The 20,556-nt window shown below is 45.3% G+C and overlaps 1 protein-coding gene across 7 annotated transcripts in view; it reads right to left on the minus strand.

The window, feature by feature from the left end:
- CAMK2B (calcium/calmodulin dependent protein kinase II beta) overlaps positions 1–20,556 on the minus strand; it is a 209,991-nt gene that overhangs the window by 104,612 nt on the left and 84,823 nt on the right. For all 7 annotated transcript variants that reach the window (XM_056859956.1, XM_056859953.1, XM_056859955.1 and 4 more), the window contains exon 3: positions 9,160–9,219. In XM_056859956.1, coding sequence (XP_056715934.1) covers positions 9,160–9,219 — 60 coding nt within the window. The remainder of the gene's footprint in view (positions 1–9,159; positions 9,220–20,556) is intronic.

Genomic DNA, 20,556 nt, shown 5'->3' on the forward strand with positions numbered 1-20,556 from the left:
CCCAGTGCCCTGGAGTCAATATATTCTGTAAACCCGTATAGCCCCTCACTTGCAACTTTCTACCTGTGCCTGTCTCATCTCCTGAAGGCTTCAATAAATCTATTGTTTCTGTATCAACGTCTGAGCAACTGATTTGGAGAAGCAAACTCAGAGAGGGGGATCTCTCACATTAAGTTGCAAGTCTTTGCCTCTCGGACTGCAGCTGTACCGCTTTGGACAGAATGTCAGCCGACGAGGATACCACCCCTATCCCTGATGCCCCCAAGGCTCCGGACGAGCCGGAGAAGCCGGACCCGAAGGAGGAGGGAGCCAAGCCAAAGAAACCGAAGGGTCGCGTCCCCGACCAAGATCGGGACGAACGTCCCCGGGGGCTTACTTATTGGCTGGACTCTCCCAAGGGCTGGTCGCTCTCGCGGACTGCGGCGAAGGATCGCCGGTTGGCCTTCCCCAGCACGGGACTCGAAGGGGACCCGGCCCGCAAAGAGGCCCTCATGGAGGAAGAACGAAAGCAGTGGCAGGAAGACCGCCGGGCTATGCAGGAGCAGATGGAGACCATGCAACGCGTAATGGGTGAGATGGCCACGGCCCTAGATGCGCTGAAGTTGCAACCTCCAGCCGGTGCTCCCCCAGACGGGGCGCCGGCAGTTCCGCCCGCAACCCCTGCCCCCCCGGCCCGTCGGGACCTGAAAGTCACGTATGACGGGTCGGGAGACCAATTGACCTTTTTTATGGTCCAAGTGGACATTTTTATGCGGGAACAAGGCCGAACCTTTGTTTCTGAGGAGTCCCGGGTGCAGTACGTGGCTTCCTTACTGCAGGGGGAGGCGGCTGCCTGGATGGTGTTGCAGTATGAACTCCGCTCGCCGGTACTGCGAACCCTGGACGAGTTCATGGTAGCACTCCGAAACCGTTTTGAGGACCCGACTCTGGGTGAGCGGGCTAAAGCCTCCCTGATGCAACTGCGCCAAGGGACTAAGTCGGTGGCGCAGTATGCAAGTGAGTTCCAGTCACTGGCTAGCCGAATTCTGGACTGGAGTGAAGCTACCTTGGTACAATGTTTCAGGGAGGGTCTCAACCCAGACCTCCAACATTGGGCCTTCATGCAAGGGAACCCCCCGGATGTGGAAGGTTGGGTTCGCCATGCTGCTGACATCGAGAATCGCAAGCAACTCCTGAACTTGTCCAAGCAACGGCTTGGGCGAGACCCCAGGCCCCGAGGTGACCGTGGCCGGGAACTCCGGCAAGGGGGTGGCGGGGGTCTCTCGGCCGCGGAACGCCGCAAGCGGTTCGAGGCCGGCGTCTGCCTGATCTGCGGGGGAAAGGGTCACTTTGCATCGCAATGCCCCTCTCGCTCAGGCCGTCCGACCCCCCCCCGCCAAACCCAGGCCGAGCCGACGAAACCGGCCGCCGACAGCCAGCCTCGCCGTAGAAGCGGACCACTGAGCCGGCGCTCCGGCGCACCCTCCGCTCTCCACGCGCGCCCCCAGGATGGGGCATCCGACTCTACGGTCCCATCGGGGTCCCGGATTACAAATACCGTCTTTGATTCGGACGGCTCCCCGGAGGCCACCACCCCGTCCCCCTCTTCCAGCGAGGAGGAAGAGTGGGAACAGCCGGCAAAAAACGCCGTCGGTCTGCTGTAGAGGGGGCTCCGCAGCAGACCGTCCCTATCGTTGTGCAAGGAGCTCCACCGATGGTAAGCGCCCAAGAGGACAATGTATTTGTGCGTGTTCATCTGTCCCTACCCAAAGGGGGTCCCCCGTTAGAGGTCCCCGCGTTGGTCCGGTATGAGATCTGATGTGGAGTTGTATGTGCGCAGCTGCCCCACCTGCGCCACAGCCAAGAAACGGATGGGAAAACCCCCGGGGCTTCTCAAACCGCTTGAGAACCCCTCCCGTCCCTGGGAAGTCATCGCCATGGATTTTATCACCGACCTACCTCCAAGTCGGGGGAAAACGGTTCTCTGGGTTATCACAGACCTCTTTTCCAAACAGGTTCATTTCGTTCCATGTGCAGGTCTTCCTTCAGCCCAGGGCTTAGCTAAACTGTTCATCACGCACGTCCTCAGGCTACACTCGATCCCGAGGAAGGTCCTCTCCGACCGGGGGGTCCAGTTTGTTGCCAAATTCTGGCGGGCTTTCCTAAAGTTAATGGGAGTGGAGGAACAGGGCCTTTCTTCCGCCTATCACCCCCAAACGGATGGTCAAACAGAACGAGTAAATGCGGTAGTAGAATGTTATTTGCGCTGCTATGTAAATTTCCACCAGGATGACTGGGTTGACCTGCTGCCATTTGCCGAATATGCGTACAACAATGCGCCTCATTCCTCTACCGGCTTTAGTCCCTTCCAAGTTATATACGGGACGGATTTTGGCCTTTTCGGTTCTGCCCCCGTCTCGCCAGAGCTCCAGTCTACCCCTGATCTTCAGGAGTGGATTCAGGTGGTTAAATCCACCTGGCCATGGTTGCTCAAAAATCTGGAAAGGGCAAAAAGCAAGTACAAGGAACAAGCGGACAAACACCGGTCTCCGGGATGGGAACTCAAGGTGGGGGAGCAAGTCTATCTGTCCACCAAAAACCTCCGCTCTCTTCGCCCCTGCAAAAAACTGAGCGACCGTTATGTAGGACCTTTCCCCATTACCAGAGTAATCAACGAGGTTACCGTGGAACTGAGTCTCCCTAAGACACTCAAGGGGGTTCATCCAGTCTTCCATATAAGCCTCCTCAAACCTTATGTAGCAGCTCCCCAGTTCCACCCCCCTCCCGCTCATGAGATTCCTACCGTAGTAGGAGGGGACACCCATTTGGAAATATCCAAGGTTTTAGATTCCAAATGGAAGAAAGGGAAACTGTTTTACTTTGTTCGCTGGAAAAACCTTGGCTCCGCTCATGACGAATGGGTGGCCGCACCCCACATGGCAGCTCCTCGCTTGGTCCGAGAATTCCACCTTGCTTATCCCGATAAGCCTCATCCTCCCGGAGGGGGGCCTTAAGGGGGGCAGAATGTGAGGGTCTCTGTCTTTGTGTCTCTGCTTTCCATCACCTGCGGTATTATCAGTGAACTCGTAAAAGCAGTTCACACCTTCTGGTCTCAGGCGCCAGGCCTGATGGCCCATGTATCTTCCCCCCCGCTGTTTTCCTGCCAGTACTCCCTCAGGCCGGTGCGGCCTTGGAAGTGTGATAGCCGCACCAGACTTCCTGGGATCCGTCTGATGTTTTGTATTATGCCAAGCTTGTAACTTCCCATAACAATAAGTGTGAACCCCAGTGCCCCAGTGCCCTGGAGTCAATATATTCTGTAAACCCGTATAGCCCCTCACTTGCAACTTTCTACCTGTGCCTGTCTCATCTCCTGAAGGCTTCAATAAATCTATTGTTTCTGTATCAACGTCTGAGCAACTGATTTGGAGAAGCAAACTCAGAGAGGGGGATCTCTCACAGGCATCTGCCAATGCCTGTCATCAACTAGAGGAGTTTGGCCCTTCTGCTTCCAAGAAAGAGAGATTGCTCCAGAGGTCTCCATGATGTTGGTAGGACCTCTGGGTTGGTCTATCAGTTTGTTGCTGGGAATTGAACAAAATGTAGTTTAGGGCGCTATCTTGTACCATATTGTATTAGATTACGATACTGTTTTAACTGTATGTTTTAAACTTATATTATATATATTTATTTATTATCTTTATGTTGTAAGCTGCCCTGAGCCCAGCCTTGCCAGGGAGGAGGAGGAGGAGGAGGAGAGGAGTAGTAGTTGGTTTTTATATGCCAACTTTCTCTACCACTTAAGGGAGACTCAAACCAGCTTACAATCACCTTCCCTTCCCCTCCCCACAACAGACACCCTGTGAGGTAGGTGGGGCTGAGAAAGTGTGACTAGCTCAAGGTGACCCAGCTGGCTTCGTGTGTAGGTGTAGGGAAACAAATCTAGTTCACCAGAGTAGCTTCCGCCGCTCATGTGGAGGAGTGGGGAACCAAACCCGGTTCTCCAGATCAGACTCCACCGCTCCGAACCACCACTCTTAACCACTACAGGGTATAAATCAAATAAAAATAAATCGAATAAAAGTTTCTGCTTCCTGGCCTTGCCACAGAACATCTAACAAGGGATCAGGGAGGAATCGCCACTTTTCCTGGCAACAGCTTGTACCTCCTTAAGGTGACGCTTCACACACTTGAGAACCACAGACTAAATAATTAAGGGGGTAAAATACGACAGAGTTTCAGCAGGTGATAAACGCTTAATTCTGATGAATAATCTCATCTTTAAATCACACCACACTTTGGAGAGATACGTACATAGGAGCATATACATCTCCCTCTCTCACAAGTAGCCGTCACACTGAGCCCCTGTACCTCTCTTCCACCTCACCAAGATTTCCCAAGCTGTGGCATCTGTTTCAGCTCCATTATATAATAAACTGATTTTCTTCTGCACTTGTGGCTGTCTCTAAACCCACCTAGAAGGTACCCATGACGACATTGTTGCCATAGAAACTAATGTACTTCAAAGGGGGGGGGGAAACAGAGGGAGACTAAAAAAGGACCAAAAAAAAAAAAAAAAGGAAAGAGAGAGAGATTCAAACAAAATAACTGGCATAAACAGACTGTGCACACCAGAGCCAAGGGGAGGGGGAGGGGTGTCATAAAGTTTTAATTGGCCAGTTGCTTAAGAAGAAAAGGGCTGCCAAACATGCGGCTTATTAAAAACTCCCTTTTTTATCATCTTTGATGGCTTTAGAAGCTGCAGTGGGGCTGTGGGGTGCATTAGGGTTGCCAACCTCCAGGTACTAGCTGGAGATCTCCTGCGATTACAACTGATCTCCAGCTGATAGGGATCAGTTCACTTGGGAGAAAATGGCTGCTTTGGCAATTGGACTCTACGGCACTGAAGACCCTCCCCTCTCCAAACCCTCAGGCTCCACCCAAAAAAACTCCCGCCTGTGGCGAAGAGGGACCTGGCAACCCTAGGGTGCATCCACAGCAGTGGTTTTGCACGTGTGATGTGTTGCATGCGGCATCGATGAACTTCTTATTGTTTGTGCACCCAATTCTAGCTCTATGGAGGCTTTTCCTTTCTTTTCAGGCCTGGAAACGCCTCCCTGGACCACCCGTGTGGTGCCACCATCCTCTCTTTCTTGAAATCCTGCCTGGGAAAACCCACCTCTCCACGACAAGCTTTCACTTTAATCCCTTCGCCCTCAGTCCTCCTCCTTTTCAACTAAAACGAAGGCAAAGCACATGTAAACTTATTTGCTCGCATTCGCCCCTCGCGATTCTCGCCTCTCCAATTCTCTGTTGCTTTGATGCCCTCGCCTTTTGCCGTCTTCCCATTGTGGTTTCGTGGCTGTTGCTGAAATTTAAATCATCATTTTCTGACTGCAGTATGTCACTGGGGTCTCTGCCATCCGCTGGGTAGTTGAGCTCGCTCTATCCCAGCAAGAGAAAACCAGTCTGGGCTCAGCTGGATACAAATGGCCATCAACAACTCACCCCTTCAATTCAGGCACGGTCAGTCTGATGTCTTTGCCCTCCACACCCACTCCCTCATGTCTCCCCGTCTTCAAGGCCTGGTTCACCCATTCAGCAGAATGAGAGAGCAGAAATCTGAGGTAATAAAATAGGCAACTATACTTCACAAGGAAGGTGAATTCCAGCTTTGGAGTTCGAATGGTGCTTCGCATAATTATAAAAACCCTCTATGCAAACAGAAAAGTAGCAAAGCTGAAAGAAAGGTTCTGCTCTCTCTCTTTGTGTGCTGTGCCGGTTTTCTACTTGCAGGCCACTTTTAACAGAAGGTATCAGTCTGAAGTAACAAGAGCCCGTTCTGCCACCTCAGCATTCTGCTACCTGCACATGTGAACCAGGGCCCTATGCTGTAATCCTGAGGGCAGGGTTATTTTTATTTATCTAAAAGTACCTACCACCAAGATTGTGTGTTAAACTTATTTAAATTAAATTTAGCTTCCTTGGGAGGCAATTCTTGTCTGAAAAGCTGAATAAAACCAAATTAATAACAGAGTAAATAAATACATTTGCAAATTCCCTGAGTCATTAAGTTGCCTGTGAATAGCAATGGAACTCCTTCACCTCAAGAGTAGAGCTTTTGTGTCACTTCCTTCAAGCCTGTCATTAGCGTCAATGGGGTGGTGGCACTCATTTAAATGCAAGGTCAGGAATCAGTCAATGACAAAATCAAAGAAGACCATGGCCATTTATGCAGGGTCAATTTTGATGGTCGCTCAAAGTTCTTCTTTTACATCCGACTTTTAAAATGCCTATTCACAGTCCCGATGCAAAAGGAGAAAGTCCACCTCCCCGCTACTCGCCTGCTCCTTCACTCCTTCATTTGCATAGCTAAGTCGCGTTTGTGATTTTTCATGGTTCATTGGTTCTTGTAGGTTATCCGGGCTGTGTGACCGTGGTCTTGGTATTTTCTTTCCTGATGTTTCGCCAGCAGCTGTGGCAGGCATCTTCAGAGGAGTAACACTCTCTGTTACTCCTCTGAAGATGCCTGCCACAGCTGCTGGCGAAACGTCAGGAAAGAAAATACCAAGACCATGGTCACACAGCCCGGATAACCTACAAGAACCAATGAACTCTGACCGTGAAAGCCTTCGCCAATATTTTCATGGTTCCTTCAGTAAATGCTATGGTGTGGGGGCAGAGCAAACACAAAAGGTCACGTTAAAGGGGTACTTTAGAAATGCATCACTTCCAGAATGACAGTTCAGCATGAAATATGCGGGGCACTTCAGGCTGGAACTTGCAGCTAATTACCAAGCATAAATGACCCATGAAAGATGGGGGGGAGTTGTCTAGCACCTTGTCATCTTATTACATGTAGTATATGATTTGCTTTCCGGTTTTTCTCCTGAAATACTAACTTTATGGATTTTACCAGAACAAATCAGCCTTATTTTTACTCCACAAGGCTATCAAGGAAGGTGTCCTTTCAACGCTGTAACAATCTTATTTTGCTCCCTCAAGTTGCAGTAAAGAAGTAAGAGGAATGTGCTGACTACTGATAGTCCAAATTTTGTAATGTTTCTTTTCCATGAGTCTTAGCTATTTCAGGTTTCTTAACCTTATGCCTCTGAACATTTCTGTACCTTTAAAAGTCAGATACTAAAGGCACAGATGTGCATTAGACAAAAGTATTTCCTGGAGAGGCACAGTACTAAATTAGAAATAATAACTGGTAGTGGGATATGGCATTCTTTATCTTAACTCTCTTCATCCTTTCTACAATGCCCTCTCTTACTATTATTCCATTGCTCACATCCTTTCATAGGAAACTCTTTTCAGGACTCTCCCATTCTTGATTTTTTCCCCCCAACGCAATGCTTATAACCCTGCTCCTATCTAAACAGAATGCCAATTCCTTTAAAATTTGAGTCCAGTAGCACCCTAGAGACCAATAGGGCTGCCAGCTCCGGGCTGGGAAATATCTAGAGATTTTGGGGGTGGAGCCTGAGGAGGGTGGGATTTGAGGAGGGGTGGGACTTTAATGGGGTATAATGCCATAGAGCCCACCTTCCAAAGCAGCCATTTTTTCCAGGTGAACTGATCTCTGTCGCCTGAAGATCAGTTGTAATCTCAGGCTATCTCCAGCCATCAACCACCTGGAGGCTAGCAACCCTAAAGGCCAACAAGATTTTCAGGATATAAGCATCTGAAAGTCAAAGCTCTGTTCATCCGGTCTAGTTCTTCTACTGCAGACCAACATAGCTACCCTCCTGAAACATTAAAATTAGACTGCATACTCCAAGCAGATAGCATTTTCAGAAAGACACTGAGGAGCCTCCTACAGCTTTAAGACCCTGATTAGTAACTAAACTGAATGGAGCGCCTTTTAAGAAGTGGGTCCACCAGCCCCTTTGCAGAGCTCTACTGCTGTTTCTATAAAATCCAGATTCCATAATCAGACTCACTGTATTAATGAAGCAAAGGCAAGGTTTTAAAAAATCCCCAATAATTATATATATTCTATGGCTGCACATCATACACACACTGAACAAACTCTGTGCTGTCCTTTCCCATTCTGTTCCTACCACCCATTTCTATCTCTCTGCAACATACTGATCCCCCTTCAAAGGGTTCACTCCTCCTCCACATAAAATGTACTACCCGGGAAAATATACAAATTAAAAATATTTAACACAAATGTGACATGTCTGAACACCATTTATTTCGGTTGTAGAATTCTTTTTCATTGCAAAACTACATCTCCTGCCAATGCACAAGCCAGACACTGGAATGGCGGGAAATCAGGGTCCTCGTAGGCCAAAACCAACCTGTGACCTGAATGGCCCAAGCTACCCTGATCTTGTCAGATGTCAGAAGCTAAGCAGAGTTAGTCCTGGTTAGTACTTTGGGAGACCACCACAGAAGTCCAAGCTTGTTACGAAGAGGTAGGCAATGGCAAATCACTGCTGTTTGACTCTTGCTTTTGAAAACCCTGCAGACTTGCCGTAAATTGGCTGCAACTTAACAGCACTTTCCACAACTCCACCCCATGGTCCAAAGCCATCTGAAGCAACTTACTGCAAGATCCACAATTATTCTAGAGAATTTGTGTACCAGAATATGCTATACTTAATAACAGCAAACTTCACCAAGCTGCAAGCGCAATATCAAAATGGCGATGAAAAATGACCCTCAGGACATTCCAGATAAGTGCAACACAACCCTCTCACAGAACAGAGCATGCCAATGTATGTGAAAACATACAAATCTGAATTAAATTAGAGCAACAAAAGGTAAGACTATGAGAAGGACTCTTTCTAAGGGCCATGCCAATTTAACCCTAAAGAAAATACTAGCTGCAGAGCAGAGGCTGATATCAACTGCAGGATCTGGCTGTAGTTCTATTAATGCAAAGTCTAGTCTACTGAATATGATTTATAGATGGCAAAGTTTTGCATGCTCCACATACACAAGTATGCAAAAACACATAGATCTGCTGGAATTCTGGAAAAATGCCTTCTCAGGGCTGGGTGATAATCAAAATATCAGCTCACTGGAGTGAACAAACATTCCATCCTCTCGAACATTTAAGCAGTGCTCTGACCAAGGAAAATACTAATAGAAGGCAAGTATTCTCAATCCTCCCAAGCCATCTTTAAAGCTACCCTCCCCAGCCCTCCCCTGGCAAATACTTACCAATGTTGGAATGCTTCAAGAGACGGCAAATTCGAGCTTCTCGCTCCAACTTCTGATGATCTGGAGACAACAACAAAAAAGTATGCCACGTAAGTCAGTTAACGATGAGTTTATTTGCTCTAGTTCTTCGTTTCTGCTAAAATCTCAATGGAAGAGGCTCGTATTAGTTCAAGGTGAATTCTGATTAATGCCTCAATCTTGATCATGTTTACTGAAAATGTAATGCGATTGATTTCAACGGGACTTACTGTATTTTTTCCGTGTATAAGATGATGTTTTTTTCTTTACAAATTTAGTCCAAAATTGGGGGTTATCTTATACACGGAAGCCCGGGCCTGAAGATGTTGCCGCTGGCCCCGCCCATCAGCTGTATTTTTTACTGTATTTTTCCGTGTATAAGATGATGTTTTTTTCTTTACCAATTTGGTCCAAAATTGGGGGTTATCTTATACACGGAAGCCCGGGCCCAAAGACGTTGCCGCTGGCCCCGCCCATCAGCTGTCAGTTTGAACGCCAGATGCCAGCCGGCCAGGGCTCGCTCTCTTCCCCACCCGTCAGCTGTTGGGCAAGGAAGAGAGTGAGCGGTGAATGAGGGTGGTTGCCCTGGCCAGCGGCCAGCTTTCAAACTGGTCGCCGCCCATGGCAACATCTTCGGTCCCGGACTTCCAGGCATAAGATGCCCCCCAATTTTGGACCAGCTGATGCCGCCCGACAATAGGGGTCGTGCACGGGGGTGTCTTATACACGGAAAAATACGGTACTTCCAGGTATGAGTGCAGTCCCATTTAACATTGAAAGGCCCAGCAAATTTTCCAGCATCCCAGGGTAAGAAGATCGTAGATGTTTTCAGAATTCACTCAGTAACTTTAGCTGACATGAATACATATGTGATACAATACTGAAAACATTGTGTTTGTGAAAGACTCACATGTTAAAATAACATACCGTAGTAACAAAAATAAGGCCTGCTCATAAAATCTAAAGCTATTCAAAACATTCATTATTCAATTTGTTTCTATCACAACCAACCTTGGTTGTTTTTCCCCCCTAAATGATGTTGGATAGGTTCATTCAAGGGGGGAAACAGATGAGTAAGGAGAGATGAAAAAAGGTTTATACAATAATAAACGTTATAGAAGAAGTGAGTATTGAAAAAAATACTCTCGCTTCCTCAAAACACTAAAACTCAAGACCGTTAGACTGATAGGTTCTGTAGGAAGTTCTTCATCAGTACATAATTAATACACTATATGTGTCATAGGCTGTTTGTGATGTCCATTGCCCTGAGACAGAAACATGATTTTATCTTTCTACACAGAGAACAAGAAATCTGTAAATAACAGTAAAAATGCCCTAGTCATCACCTCTGCAGACTACTAAATACACACTTTGAAAAAACAGAGTTACATTCATTTCTTTGCTTTTTTCATATTCTGCACAATATTTTGTTTTTGCAAATAAACATTTTTGTTTAAATTGAAACTTAGGTTTGCCATGGGATTCAAGAGACTGTGCCACTGATGGAGACTCACTGGGTCATTTGGTTTAAAAAGAGTTTTTTGCTCTACGTTGGCAACTGGGGGGCAAAATGATTCTGAGCTATCCTTTGGTTGTCCAGCAATGCATGTAACTCCTATCAACTGCATATTTAGCAACTAGGGCTGCCAGGTCCCTCCAGGCCACTGGGTGGGCAACTCTCCTAAATTACCCAGATGATTAGCAAAGGGTGCATTTAGATGTACCTTGAAAACTTTTTTTCTTCTTCCACAGGGCAAGTACAATTTCCACCAACATTTGCTGTGAAGAGGGCAAATGTATGTAGCGAGAACTGAATGCTGATTTAGCCTCTCACCAACACTACCACCCTGCTTCAGGCACAATATCAATTTATTTATTAAAGAGCTGCATCTATGTTTATTCCATTGAATGTATGTTCATCCCCATAAAAATGAATTTTCAAAAGATTTTTAAAAAACAGATTAAAAAAAACTGCTCAGAAAAAGGGGGATGTTATGTAGTGTTATCAGTGACTCCGGCCAATCAGTGCTGAGCACAGGCATCTTTTGCTGAAACCACACCAAACTAGTGACTTCTGAGTTCAGTCCAGGAAAAAATAATAGTCTTTGAAGGAAAATGTAGAGAATATATTTCCAAACAGCTCTCTGCTCAAGACTTTCTTGTCCGCATGCACCCAGACATTTGTTGATAGCAAGATAACTCTTAATACAATCAAAAGACCAAGACTCTATGCAAGTTTAGATTATTTGTTCAGTTCTCAAGAGCAGTCTCCTGATAGCAGTCCCACCAGACACATAAATTGGATTCCTGTTTTTCACATTCTTATTTCCATTTAGGGAGTCCCCCTTTTTATGAATTTTCTTATTTTACGGTGGAGTAAGGTACCTCTGTTAGAGGATCCCACCTACAGAATTACATTGCAATATGCATTTATGCTGTGCATTATCTTCGAGACTGTAGGTGTAAATGAAGTATTAAAGCAGGATTATCCTGAGTCAAAAGGTACTTGGGAAAAGGAGTAATGTTTCCATAGAGGCACAAAGTGCTGCTATAGCATGCAAGCAGCTCTCTTTCATAAATCTGAAACAGTTCTATTAAAAATTATTCATGAAATAAACTTATTTAAAAAAATTATTCATGAAATGTTAGGAAGACACGATTATGGCTGGGGACAGAACTTTATTCTGGAGGGTTGTTTCACAACCCAGGGTAAAGAACTCCCCACTAAATGAAACAGCTTTCCCCTACAAGGCAGTCTAAAATTTATTTCTGGTCTTAGCAAACACCCCTGACAGCTTCTTTTTTCTGTGCAGACCCTAACACTATTGAAATTTCTGTGAAAATCTCCATAATTACAGCCACTATACTTGAGTTAATATGTGCGTTTGCATAATTTATTCCAAGCAGAGTGCTGGAGCTTCCTTCATCAGAGTACACGCAGTGCCGTTTACATTGTGTTTGTGAGCCACCAACCCTCTGGTCTGAATCAGAACTCGGGTGAAAACTGTCAAAGCCTTGACGAAAATGGGAAGCCCCGCTGATTGGCAAGACTTTGGCACTGACTTTGGAATGCTGGATATGACAAACTTCTGCCTTCAGGCTTCTTTATTCCTTAGTCCCCCATCTTCAACTCACCTAACAGACAGGTATTTGAGCTGAGGAAAACACACCTGCTTTCCCTGCCTGTGAGTGGTGTGATGCGTGATATGAACACAGTTCATGGAATTGTACAATTTGCGTATGAAACACAACGGCCTCTGGCACAACAGAAGACAGTCAGCACCAACCTACACCAATAAACCCATGCAATCTGGACCACAGTTTGCTGCCTTCTGCTCCACAGACAGTGAAGTCATCTTTGCACGGTCTCCAAATTTACCAAAGTAACAGAAGGGGAACAATTTAAGTTTTCATTCCTGTGATGCAAACTTGCAAGACTTTGAAATTTTGGGGGACTTCCAGGTAAGATTCTCTTTGCAGACAAGCAAACATGACCATCTTAATCATTCATGTACCACCTTTAACTTACAAATAATCCCCCGCAGGGGGCGGGGGAGGGAAAACCTGGCAACCCTAAAATAAACAATAACAAGCTGTTATAAACAAATCCATTTTACAAATTAATTTCATATCATCAAATCACTTTTCAATGTTTGCCTTCCTCGTTCTCACAGAAAAACTATGAGATAGGTCATTGCTGACACTCATTTTTGTAAATCTGAGGCTGAAACCGAATCACACTTCCAAGCCTATTTTATATGCAGAATTTGAACACAGTTCTGACACCATGATCAATGAATATCGATCAGAACACATCACCTACCAGAGCAATCTTTTATCTAGCAAAAATGAGCTCATATCTAAGAGAACAATAAAAATAACTGCCCCCCTCCCCAAAATGAACCTCTCGGATACAGTCAACCATCTAACTCCATTCTGAATGGGATGCAATTACATTCCCTATGGAACTTTCTCCACTGCAATGCCGTATATAAACCAAAGTATTAAACCTATATTGGAAAGAAATCTTATGATGCTTAATGTTATACTTAAGTGTCTATGCCTGGAAGTAGCCCATGTTTCTATTTTCCTTCTGTCACAGCTAAAATAGTAAGATAAAGAACCTAACGCCTAACACCATGGAAGCCCCAAGAATCAAAAGGAAGATCAGACTTGCTCATTTCTTGGCACAACCTTTCAACTCCTAATGGCTTGGATTTGAATGCTATTAGATTACCCATAAAGAGTAACCAGGTGTCCATCTTGTAGAGGGCCATCCGTTCTTCCAGTATATCAGAGTCCCATAGAACAGAATGGATGTCTCTGTTTCAAATACCACACAGCCCCCAAATGTCTCTGGTCTGGCAAACCTACCAATGAAACGAGGTGCCCTTGCAATTAATACACAGCAGACATTTGTCCACCTGACAGCTGGCTGCAATTAGTGGCCTATGATGAGGATGAAACCCAGGAGGGAATAGATCGCTAGCTGCAAGCTGGAAGGGCACTGAAAAAATGTCAAGTTAGATGGAGATAGAATTTCTGCTGTTCAGTCAATATAGTTTCTTATAGGGTTGAATGTGAGCGATAACGAACAGTAAAATGGCAGGTGGAATCTGGGGGACCAGGCTGTGTGGATAAAGGATGATAATGGCTCTGTCCACTTCACAGTTTCTTGCATTTACAAGCATGGAAATACTGGTCAAAATTTTTGCAGAGGCAAGTTGCAGGGGTCTGAAGCCCCAGTGCATATTGCTTCAGCCAGCATTCATCCCATCAAAGTTCGCCTAAAGCGAGGAATGGCAATTTCCTTCAAAGAAACAGCTTGCTTTGATCCAAAAATTATAGCTAACTTTGTAAACGTACGTCTGGCAATGGGACCTATCCTGGTTTTGTTTTGAAGCAGCTGGCTGCAGCTGAAAACAGATTGCTTGAATAGATCTTGGCTTGATCCAACCAGGCAATTCTTTAAGAGATCTCAAAGATTGTACAAAGGGACAGCAAGAAGCTCAGTGACTCTGGGCTTCCCAGTGAGGTGCAGATTGAGACCTGGGACAAAAGCTCCCTGAAAAAAAATCCACATTCACCAGAGAAGCTAAAACATTAATGTTAGCATCTTAAAACAATTATTTATTAAGCCCTGTGGGAATGACCAGTGTCTAAAATCTGATGTTTGCTCCTTAAAAAAGTTATACTGGGAATGCATAAAGGTTCATTAGGGAGAAAAGGTATTGGCCATAAACTTCATCCATCTTTTTACACTTGGAAACTATTGTGTCTTCTACCATAAATACATCAATAATCTCGCTGTCTGCACCTCTCGTCACTGCTGTAACAAGCAGGCAGGGCTGTCCTTATACTATAATTATAACTGGGGGAGGTCATCCATCATACCAAAATGTCACAGAAGCAATCAGACAGGGTACTCCCAACGCATGCTCTCACTGCCACCAACCTCTAAAAAGCAGCAGTCTTCAGCTTAGCAGCATAAGAACATAAGAAAAGCACTGCTGGAGGAGACCAAGGCCCATCAAGTGCATCAGTCTGTTCACACAGTGGCCAACCAGGTGCCTCTAGGAAGCCCCCAAACAAGACGACTGCAGCAGCACCATCCTGCCTGTGTTCCACAGCACCTAATATATTCGGCATGCTCCTCTGATCCTGGAGAGAATAGGTATGCATCATGACTAGTATCCACTTTTACTGGTAGCCATGAATACCCCTTTCCTCCATGAATATGTCCACTCTCCTCTTAAAGCCTTCCAAGTTGGCAGCCATCACCACATCCCGGGGCAGGGAGTTCCACAATTTAACTATACATTGTGTGAAAAAATACTTCCTTTTATCTGTTTTGAATCTCTCACCCTCCAGCTTCAGCAGATGACCCCGCGTTCTAGTATTATGGGAGAGGGAGAAGACCTGTCCACTCTCTCCAAACCATGCATAATTTTATAGACCTCTATCATGTCTCCCCTCAGCCGCCTACTTTCCAAGCTAAACAGCCCTAAGCATTTTAACCGCTCCTCATAGGGCAGTTGCTCTACTCTCCTGTTCATTTGCAATGCCAACCAACGAGTTGGACGAGTTCAGGAGTAAGACTAAGTCAAGCCCTCTTCCCCTGATTAATTAGTTTTCTACATGCAAGGAGTTTTCTTTTTTTAAAGAAAGCAAAATTGAGATTTTCACTACCTTCAGTCCAAAGTGTTTACAATCCAGGAAAACCTTAACTATGTGATTTTGCCCAATATATTTAAGTCCTTCTGTTCAATCCAAATTACAAAGTTTTTTTTTAACTAACTGCAGCAGCAAAGTATCATCTGAATATGAGAGGGAGACCTAAAGATAATATTCTAAAAAGGTGGTTCAACTAACATGCATAAAAAGGGATGAATAACCAAAAAATAATTGCACAAGGGTGGTGAGATGAGGCCTGATACGAGAAAAACAATAACGTTGACAGCATTTGAACAGAGTCCAATTAAAGCATCTGATATTCCCTTATTTGCCGCCCAAAGGCTGCTGGAAAGAAGAGCAAAATGTGAATGTGATTTGAAAGGAAAAACAGATAAGAGATAAACCAGAAAGATGGTGGTACTGATCGTCATGGCTGGGAAGGAAGAAAGGAAGATATAGATCAGGAAGGAAATAGGCCCATGTGATGTATGCTTGGGTTTTTAGTAATTTGCCATTTCTGACGGCTGAATAGCCACAGCAGACTACTAAACACAACTCTGTGTCATTAGCAGATGCATGGTAGTGGCAGGGTGTACAACCTTCCTACAGTTCAATATAGCATTTTTTAAAACCTGGAACTTTTATCCTTTTTTGGCATTTCACCATCTGCGGTGTGGCACTGTATAGGAGAAGAAAGAAAGGAATTAAAAATTAGTTCAGCTCATTAAAGGAAAAAAATACCTGCGATGCACACCTCTGACCAGGTAGGGTGTGGGAGGGAGAAGACCCAAGGCCCTGACACAGATGGAGACCATATTCCAGCGTGACACAACAAGCTTGCCTCTTGCCCCTTCTCTCCCTGGCACGTACAGAGTTGCTCCACCTGTGATGCTAGTATGGCTGACCGTTAGGACAAGCATCAGGCAGCCGTGCCGTCACCACAGAATTTGCTGTCAGTGCAGAGAGGCGGCTGCTGCTGCTGGCTTTTTATGCTCCTAGCTGTGCTGCCTACTAATCAGGGGCATTTGCAGGCAGACAGGCGTCTCTGCTGATGCACAGGGATCCCCCCTCAATCTGGCACGTCAGGAGCACTTCCACAGCGACAAATTGCTCCTGAGCAGAGTGTTGGGGCGAAAAAGCCACTGTTTCCCCTGAAGGCTGGAGGAGGATCCTGCCGGCATGGAGCACTCCGCTGTGGGAAGCTGAGCTTTAAGTGTCCTTTCTTGGGGGGGGGGGTGTCAAGAAGGCCCCTCGCTTTGCAACATCTCAGAATCAGCTCCCACATTCCAGTCAGGCGCTGCTGGAAACAAAGGCTGGGAATCCCTAGAAGATGGAACAGCCTTAAGGAGTGTGGTGATGGAAATGGAAAGTGCCGTCAAGTCGCAGTCAACTTATGGCCACCACATAGGGTCTTCAAGGCAAGAGACATTCAGAGGCGGTTTGCCATTGCCTGCCTCTGTGTAGCAACCCTGGTCTCCCATCTAAATACTAGCCAGGGCCAGCCCTGCTTAGTTTCCAAGATCTGATGAGATTGGGCAAGCCTGGGCCATCCAGGTCTGGGCATCTAAATGGCACCTGCCCCAGTTGAGGCGTTCTGCACAGTTTTAAGGGGTTACCAGTACAGAACTCTTCAATTTGGGCATATGTATATTCAGTGCTTGCTCCCCCCAAAGGTCATTGCATTTACATGTTATCGTCATCTGGTACTAGCCTGTCTGTACCCAGTCCTACCACAGATGAGGTTGATTGGGAGACTAGCAAGGGTTTTGCACTCTGTCAGTGTACATTCGGAAATGTGTGTGTTAAGTGCCGTCAAGTCGCTTCCAACTCATGGCAACCCTATGAATGAAAGTCCTCCAAAATGTCCTGTCTTTGACAGCCTTGCTCAGATCTTCCAAATTGAAGGCTGTGGCTTCCTTTATTGAGTCAATCCATCTCTTGTTGGGTCTTCCTCTTTTCCTGCTGCCCTCAACTCTTTTCCTGCTGCCCTCAACTTTTCCTAGCATGACTGTCTTTTCCAGTGACTCTTGTCATCTCATGACGTGACCAAAATACAATAGCCTCAGTTTAGTCATTTTAGCTTCTAGGGTCAGGTCAGGCTTGATTTGATCTATAACCCACAGATTTGTTTTTTTGGCAGTCCACGGAATCCGTAACACTCTCCTCCAACACCACATTTCAAAGGAATCTATTTTCTTCCTATCAGCTTTCTTCACTGTCCAGCTTTCACACCCATACATAGTAATAGGGAATACGATGGCATGAATTAATCTAGTCTTGGTGGCCAGTGACACATCCTTACACTTCAAAATCTTTTCTAGCTCCTTCATGGCTGCCCTTCCCAGTCTCAATCTCCTTCTGATTTTGGAATGTCTCCTTCTGACATTCGGAAATAGCCCCTAATTTTTCAAGACAGCTGTTCTACCTGCTGGGTCAGTATTCCTTTAAAAGCCAAGGTAGGTGTTTCCCAAGCTCAGCATCCTATGCCCAATCTACTCACGATGGAGTAACACCAGCATGGTTAACACATGCTGGCAAATGAGGATAGAATGGCACAGGTGATGGATTCCAACTTTCCCTTGGATGAGCAGCTCCATGCAATTAGAGATCGAACTCTGTTGCTATTCTATTTGCAAGGAGCCAACTTTGAACATGGGGAAGCATTCCAGAAGGTGATCTGCCACAAACCTGCAGTCTGAAGACCATTCTACCCACTTTGCTATCATACTGCCCTTGTACAAATCTATGGTGAGGCCACACTTGGAATACTGTGTATGGTTCTGGTCACCACACCTAAAAAAGGATACTGCAGAGCTTGAGAAGGTGCAGAAAAGAGCAGCCAAAACGATCAGGGGGACTAGAGCAACTGCCCTATGAGGAACGGTTAGAACTCTTAGGGCTGTTTAGAAGAAGGCGGTTAAGGGGGAGACATGATAGAGGTCCATAAAATTATGCATGACACTATTTAAAAGCAAGGACTGAAAAGTTCATTTTATATGTGCCTAAACCAGATAGATGTTTTAACAGTTCTGAGATTTTCATGCACTAACAAAAGACTCATATCTTTTAAAAGTTACGCAGAAGGCAACCATTAATCATAGCTGCTATGGCCAATTTGCTTCACGAATAAGCAATCACACAATAAAACCACAGCACAAGTACATCACAATTAGAGGAAACACCAGCACAGCTTTTTAGATTATCTATCTAGGCCAGATGAGGGTAGATCACTCGCCAGTCACTGTTGAGATGTTCGCAAGGAATGTTAAAGATCAACTGATCCAGGTTCTGTAATCCAGCAAGGCATTTCTTATGTTCCAAAGCAAAAGTGCATTGGAGCTAGATCTTAACAGTTAAGAAATCTTTAGTATGCACTCTTAAATTTACAGTGCATCACACATCAGCGAGCCACAGGGATTCTTATTTCAGGGGGAAAAAATAGTACCATGCAAAATTGAAGTCAGCCCACCCCTGATCTAGGACAGTGTCCTAGTTTTGTAATGAGAAGCCTTGGATGCTACAGAGAAAGAACACAAGAGCACAAGGCAATAATGGAGTAATCTATCTCTTTGCTTCCATCTGGGGTTATGACATTGCTTTGAAGGACTTCCTGTCAGCTGGCCCAGCCACTTACCCACACACTCAACTTATGGGCCTACTTAAACTTTACGTTTTTAACTTGGGAGGATGAATATAATTGTCCCTTGAACCTCAGCATTCATTCTGCTGGGAGCTTCAGAATCAAATCGTGGCACATATCCTGTCTTTGCCCCCTTTTAATCCGGCTTCAGGTCTGCCTATGGGATGGAGACTGCTTTAGTTGCTCTAGCGCATGATCTCTGGATAAAGGCATTCCATCATTGTTTATCTTTTTGTCTTCTGTGCTCTTTAATATTTATGTTTGGCCAATGAATGAGATCATCTAAAGCTTTCTGTTGATGATAACCAGCAATAGGTTTTCTAACTAAGCCTCTAGCAGATGCTTTCTAGGCCAGCATCTGGATGCTGTGGTCCAGTGGATAAAGATGAGCAAACTGAAGGTGAATCCAGGCTCAACAGGGGTGATGCTGATAGGGAAGAGATGCTCAGGAGGGTAATGATTTGACTTTCCTTGTTGGTGTTGTTATCTTTCTTGGGTTAATTAAGAGACATGGGAAACCGGGAACTTGTTAAATCCTGCCTTGTTACAAGAAAAAAAAAGTTGTAGGTTGGCCAAGAACACAGTTCTCCATCTACACCAGATTTGCAGGCTGTCAGTCCTTCTGGGCAAGGCTGACTTTGCTGTGCTGAACCATGTTTCTGCAACCACTAAGCTGGACTACTGTAACATGCACTTTGTGGGGCTGCCCTTGGAAATAACTTGGACATTTCTGCTAATTTAAACTGAAGCTGGTTTGACTGCTAACAAGGAAGAGCTGCCATCATATTGGGATGCTTTCTAAAGTAGCTTCACGGGCTTCCTATTACCTTCCAGTTTTGAGATGATGCATGGTATCCTTTAAAAAAATATATTAAAAAATGGTACCCTTAAAGCCCTTCATGATCCCACATGTCTGAAGGGCCATAGCAGCTGTACTACAGCGGATTGAGCTCCCTCTGGAGATCAGTAGAATCCCATAGCTGATGGTCTTCAGAAAGGGCTGTAAAATTTCTGTTTCAGAGGGGTTTTGTTACTTTTTTTTGGTGTGTGTGTGTGTGTGTGGGTTGCTGTTTATACATTTGCAACTTTGTTGGTTTTCCGTATATAATGTTTTTAACGATGTTGTTAGATACATTGGGCTCTCAGGAGAAAAAGTGAGATATAACTGTTGTCAAATAAAATACATGCTAGGAAAGTTTAGGGAAGAATGTTCATACCTGCACCTTCACTACTGATGACTGCTTTTTGATCACTGCTAGTTTTAGAACACTTTCGCTGTGAGGCTGCATGTTCCTATCATCAGAGTTTTTTGATACAGGACAGATCTAAACATTAACACAAAGAATCTACCAACCATCATCATAATAGGGGGTGCAGAACTGGACCTAGGGGCTTAAGAGGATGAGATCTCTCTTAATGAGTTATTCAAGACAATGAGAGATTGGGTTCCTCTACAGGATCCCTAACATCCTTATAAGAGGAAGAAGAAGAGGAAGAGGAAGAAGAGTTTGTTTTTATATGCTGACTTTCTCTACCACTTAAGGAAGAATCAAACCAGCTTACAA

Source organism: Euleptes europaea, chromosome 14, assembly GCF_029931775.1.
Source record: "Euleptes europaea isolate rEulEur1 chromosome 14, rEulEur1.hap1, whole genome shotgun sequence".
Taxonomy (NCBI): Eukaryota; Metazoa; Chordata; class Lepidosauria; order Squamata; family Sphaerodactylidae; genus Euleptes; species Euleptes europaea.